General features: G+C 42.8%; 1 protein-coding gene across 1 annotated transcript; it reads right to left on the bottom strand.

The window, feature by feature from the left end:
- Window positions 1-262: 262 nt before the first annotated feature.
- ndufaf7 (NADH:ubiquinone oxidoreductase complex assembly factor 7) lies at window positions 263-5,757 on the bottom strand. Its single transcript, XM_079571678.1, has 9 exons — window positions 5,479-5,757; window positions 4,956-5,104; window positions 4,708-4,788; window positions 3,491-3,601; window positions 3,149-3,418; window positions 2,910-3,023; window positions 1,996-2,139; window positions 1,767-1,937; window positions 263-517 (listed from the first exon to the last, which is right to left on the bottom strand). Exons 1-9 carry the CDS (start codon window positions 5,543-5,545, stop codon window positions 293-295), a joined length of 1,332 nt encoding a protein of 443 aa, XP_079427804.1. The 5' UTR covers window positions 5,546-5,757; the 3' UTR covers window positions 263-292.
- Window positions 5,758-6,065: the final 308 nt, after the last annotated feature.

Below are 6,065 nucleotides of genomic sequence, written 5' to 3'. Positions count from 1 at the left end.
TCAGGGACAACACAGACAAGACATATTATTTATTTATGTATTTATTCTTGATGTTGAGATCGGAATAAAATGGACTTTGAACTAGTTTTGTGCAACATTATTCTGAACCACATTCAAAGCAAAACATAAATAACAGGAGAGACACAGTTTTCCCTGATCTTTTCTGCCACATTACGCTGAAAGTCCTTTTGTCTCCACTTCATGAGAGTCACATGAGCGCAGTTCATCAGTGCTGAGGGAGAAGACTCTGGGCTTTGTTAAACGAGCGTGGAGGCGGCGAACTCTCTCTGCGTCATTTGTACGTGAGCTCGCTGAACCCGGCCACGGGCAGCGGGGCGGGGCGGAGGTTCTTCTCCAGGGTCATTCCGCTCTGAGGCCTGGGTTCCTGGACGCGGCTCAGGGGCAGGATCCCGAAGAACTGGAACCTCTCCCCCATCTGCTGCGGGTCGGTGAGCGTGTGGTACGAGCGGAGCAGCTGAGCGCGGGAGGCGTCGTCCGAGCTGCTGCGCAACAAAACCTAAAGGGGAAAACGCACACATGTTGTAGTTGAGTGCCTCGGTTTAGGTCTGAAAAGCTTTTTGTAGCAGCTGTTCTCTTAACCCCTTCACTCCCACCTGGACCGAGCACATTTTCTCCAGTTTGGCTTTACCCCAGTCCAAAAGCTTCTGGAAAAAAGCTGTGAAAATAGAGACAGAACTGAGACGAAAACAATGATGGAAATGTGACAAAAAAGTGACGAAAAATTGCTGAAAAAGTGGCAAAAATGTCACAAGAAATTGACAAAAAATTACAAAGAAATTACAAAAATGTGACAAAAAAATTACAAAATTGTGATAAATATTTGACAAAAAAATTACTAAAAATTTACTAAAAATTACAAAAAATTGACAAAAAAATGACAAAAAAATGACAAAAAATGTGATAAAAAATATGACAAAAAATGACAAAAAAGTGACAAAAAAATTTACAAAACTGTGATCAAAATTTCACAAAAATATTACAAAAATGTGACAAAATGTGATAAAAAATGGACGAAAAAATGACAAAAAAGTGACAAAAAAATGACAAAAAATGTGATAAAAAATGGACGAAAAATTACAAAAAAGTGACAAAAATATTACAAAACTGTGATAAAAATTTCACAAAAATATTACAAAAATGTGACAAAAAAATGACAAAAATGTGACAAAAAAATGACAAAAAAATGACAAAAAATTACAAAAAATTACAAAAAAAATTACAAAAAAGTTACAAAAATGTGACAAAAAAATGACAAAAAATGTGATAAAAAATGGACAAAAAATGACAAAAATGTGACAAAAAAATGACAAAAAATGACAAACAATGACAAAAAAATTACAAAAAAGTTACAAAAATGTGACAAAAAATGACAAAAATGGGACAAAAAAATTACAAAAAATGTGATAAAAAATGGACAAAAAATTACAAAAAAGTGACAAAAAAAATTACAAAACTGTGATAAAAATTTCACAAAAATATTACAAAAATGTGACAAAAAATGACAAAAATGTGACAAAAAAATGACAAAAAAATTACAAAAATGAGTTGAATACCCAACAAAAGAAATCTGACGTGAGGAAAAAGACCCTCTCGGTTCAGGCGGGAGTCAAGAGGTTAATCTGATGTATCTGTGTCTGTCAGAAACCGTCCTCATCGTGCCTTTATCTGCACAAACCCATGTGTGTCTGAATCAGCCACAAATCTCTCATCAGTTCAAAAATGCCCATATTTGGATTATGACCGACCTGGAGCCGCGCCTCGATGCCCATGTTTCGGAGGAAGCTGCTCTGACTGACAGGCCCCACACAGGCCACGCCCCCCGCACACCTGCGCAGGTAACTGAAGTCCACGTCTGCGGTGAGGTCAGCCGACCCGGGCGCCGTCAGGACGTCGTGGAGCTGGTGACCTTTGAACCCCTGGACACAGAGCGAGGTCAGACTCAGACGGAGCGTACGCAGATATTCCAGAGTTTACCCTGAACGTGTCCGTCCTGGTGCCGTCGTGGCCGTAGTCTGCGATCAGAGCGGCGCCGCCGGACTCGGAGATCCTTCTGGAGATGTGCTGGAGGACGACGCCTCCCTCTGCGCAGACCTCCACGTGCTCCCGCCGCTCGCCACGCTGGAACACATGTTAGGCCTTTACACAGCGCTACACTCGCCGCGCTGGAACACACGCCACCACGTTAGGACTTTACACTACAGAACCTCAGACGCTTTAGGAGGAACTGTTCCAGCTCCTGCTCTGGGGCAGGACTTTCAGACCAGGGACATTTGTTAACCTCTTGACTCCCACCTGAACCGAGAGGATCTTTTTCCTCACGTCATCAGATTTTTTTGTTGGGTATTCAACTCATTTTTTTTTTTACTTCTTTGTCATTTTATTGTAATTTTTTGTCACATTTTTGTAATTTTTTTGTAATTTTTTTGTCCATTTTTTGTCAAATTTTTATCACTTTTTTGTCCATTTTTTGTAATTTTTGGGTCATTTTTTTGGTCAATTTCTTGTGACATTTTTGCCACTTTTTTTTATCAATTTTTTTAAAAATGTTTTCTCACTTTTTTGTCACATTTTCATCACTGTTTTCGTCTCAGTTTTGTTGCTATTTTCACAGCTTTTCCCCAGAAGCTTTTGGATTGGGGTAAAGCCAAACAGGAGAAAATGTGCTCGGTTCAGGTGGGAGTTAAGAGGTTAAAGGTAAATAATAATAATGTTGGTTTTGTAATTCAGGACAGGAGTTTGCAGATGAGGCCCATGTAGTATTCGTAGTATTCGTAGTAATAGTGATGGTTGTATTAGTCATTGTATTCGTAGTAGTAGTACTTGTATAAATGTAGTGGAGGCCAGTGTAATAGTAGTAACAGTAGTATTAGTATTGGTAGTAGTAGTACCTGTACAAGTGTAGTGGAGGCCAGAGTGGCGTTGGGCGACAGCACAAACCTCAGCCGACCGTCTCGCTCTGGGTCGATGTCGACGAGAATTTCCCTCCATCCTCTGGGAGTTTTCTATAAACCGACACAAATATGAACTCCCTCTGTGTTTATTCCATGTTTATTCCGTGTTTACTCCGTGTTTATTCCGTGTTTACTCCGTGTTTACTCCGTGTTTAGTCGGTGAAAACGTGTCGTACCTGGAACTTGTGAATGGGCAGAGCGTCGAAGAACTCCTGGGCCACGATGACGCTGAAGCCTGAGGGCACGTCCTGCACACGGCGGTACCACCGCACCGGGACGCCGTCTGCGGTGCTTCCACAGCGATACACAGACTCCTCCCCCTCCATCACCTGACCCTCTCCTCCCGTCAGCGCCTGGGCCTGCAGCGCGCTCAGGACTGGGCTGACCTCCACCAGGTGAACGGACACCGAGGCCGCGCCCATCACCTGCCGCAGCTGACCAATCACCTGAGAGGACGAGAGGGTTTACGTCACACTTTACCACCAGCTTTTACTCTGAGCCCGGCCGATGAGCCTCACTCTGAGCACGTCCTGGGTCAAAGAGCCTTTGCCTGGTCCCAGCTCCACGATCTGCAGCTGCTGCGGACGCCCCGCTGCCATCCACTCACTGATGATCCACACGCCGACCAGCTGACGGGACAAGAATAAAACAAACTTTATCAAACATCATCCACTCACTGATGATCCACACGCCGACCAGCTGACGGGACAAAGAACACCACAAACTTTATCACACATAGGACTGGGTACTGTTAAACGGTACCTACTTGGTACCGACCCAAAAGCTCCAGTAGGGGGCGGTATCGAAAAACTTTTTTTTCTCGGTGCTAATTTTCGGTACATTTTCTCTCCAAACGTCAATAAATGATCCACAGTGAGTCTAAAAAAACCTGAACTCATGAGCAGCTTCAGCGCAAATGCAGAAGCAAAGCTGTAACTTACTCACACTTCAGTCTTTATCAGAGATGGCAGAGCCGCGTCTGAGCCAGGACTAAACCAGGACTAAACCAGGACTAAACCAGGACTAAACCAGGACTAAACCAGGACTGAATAAGAAAGTAAAGCTCTTAGACAAACAGAAAAGCAGTGACAACAAGAAACACATGAGCTTTACCTTTACCTTTAGCTTTACCTTTAGCCGCAGAGCCTGAAGTTCCTGCTGTTGTTTAAACTCCAGCTGCACCGGAGCGTTTGGGATCAAAGATTGTCTCTGGAAAAGGTGAGGCTCACTCTGCATTAGCCATGTTTGGAACAGTTATGGTGCATTGTCAGTGACAGAGTGAGCGCTCTCACTATGTAACAGATCTGTGACGTGTGAGGAGCTTTCACTGTCCAACAGCTCAGTGAGTTTAGAAAAGTTTATCTTCAGTAAACGGTCCTGATGTGGATCTGGTCTGTTCCTGCAGCTCAGGAGGGAATAATGTCCGAACTCTCTTTTTATCACGGCTTTAGTGGGAATTCTGCTCAAAACATGAAGTTCCAGGCGACGCTGCTGCTCCTGTTTTCTGATGTGCCGTGTTTGGACTTTTCCTGCACATTATTTTAACTCAATTATAATAACATAGGTATCGGAAAAAGTACCGTTAAGGCACCGGTACCGAAAGCAGGTATCGTTAAAGTAGTGGTATCGAAAGCGGTACCCGGCCCTACTCACACATCAGCCACTCACTGATGATCCACACGCCAACCAGCTGACGGGACAAAGAACGCGACAAACTTTATCAAACATGTCTGACCTCTCCGAACATCTGGCTGATCTCTGGTGAAGTGATGAAGTCTCCCTCTGCGCCCAGCATGTTGTTCCTCACGTAGTAACCCTGCAACAGATCGGACAAACATTGACTTTACATCAGAGGACTGAGCTACTCCAGGTGATAATTCCCAAAGGTCCAATGCAGGAGACACCAGCTAAAGTCAAATGCTTTTATTTCCATCCCGCCCTCATAAAGTGACATAGAAATGAATGAAGCGACGCCGTCCTCACCGTGACCGGGTTGGTGAGCACCTCCCTCATGTACTCGGCCACAGAGATGGGGCCCGTGGCTTTGATCTTCGACGTCAGGTGTTTCAGCATCGACGGGCGGGGCTTCTCCTCCGCAGGTGAACAGGTGCACAGGGGGCGGGGCCATCGCACTGCCACAACAACAGAAGAATCCATTCATTTACACACGCAGATCTCCATTTTCAGCCTTCTTGTACCCATGTATTCACACTACATCACACTAGTAGGCCTGCATTTAGACACTAAATACTGTAAAAGCCTCGAATAAACTTTTCCTCAGTGTATGCAAGCAAAACAATTCAATATTTCCATCTTTTTGAGTCGTAAACCTTTAAGTTTATGCCATCTCTGACGTTGCTCAAACAAACAAGCACTAAAATAAAAATGGGCTTTTCTAACCAACTTGTTAGTGCCCTGTTGTGTCAAATTCCACTTAGATTCCAGGTCATAACGACTAAACCATGTTATTATGCTTAACACAAATCAATGCAGTAATAGTTCTCACCTGCTGCAGAAGGACTGAAGGCTTTAGTGACTAAATATCGCGTTTTGAATCCCAGAAACAGCCTCATTCTCCTTTATTTACATCCAGCTGTCACCTCTGCGCTTCACACATGTGACATTAGCTACGCGCTAGCATCTGACTGGATTTACAACAAAACGCAAAGTAAACTGCGGGAAACTGGACACAATTATGGCGGAGAAAACGAACTGTTTCTAGCGGCTATTTGTGTTCTGAAAATGCGATGAAGTCGTTGAGTTTGAGCGGAAACGCAAAGCTAGTATTAGCATAAAGCTAACGCCACGGGCCGGAAGTTGGCTTTTCTAAATAAAATATCAGGTTATTATTTTTACTTAGTTTGATTATTATTGGTTTGAATTAGTATATTTTTGTAGATCTAATCGCTTTTTTATTACTGATGAAAGGAACTAATCAAAAATGTATTTATTTTACGTAGAAAAAAATAATTAATTAAAAAAAATAGTTCGAAAGTACTTTTTTTTTCTTTTTTTTTTTAGGAATTTCACTTCGGGATCCGTAAACAAAAGTGAGTGAATGTAGATTTTTTTTTCCAACGCAGTTTATAAAAA

The sequence above is a fragment of the Gobius niger genome, assembly GCF_951799975.1.
Source record: "Gobius niger genome assembly, chromosome: 15".
NCBI classification, from domain to species: Eukaryota; Metazoa; Chordata; class Actinopteri; order Gobiiformes; family Gobiidae; genus Gobius; species Gobius niger.
This window is presented reverse-complemented; position numbering and strand designations above follow the sequence as displayed.

Excerpts from the sequence above, each read along its gene's own strand:
- ndufaf7 (XM_079571678.1), bottom strand. The coding sequence starts at position 5,545 with ATGAGGCTGTTTCTGGGATTCAAAACGCGATATTTAGTCACTAAAGCC. Across the intron at positions 3,024-3,148 it reads TGCCCATTCACAAGTTCCAG|AAAACTCCCAGAGGATGGAG; the intron begins GTACGACACGTT and ends GTCGGTTTATAG. Across the intron at positions 2,140-2,909 it reads CCTCCACTACACTTGTACAG|CGTGGCGAGCGGCGGGAGCA; the intron begins GTACTACTACTA and ends CATGTGTTCCAG.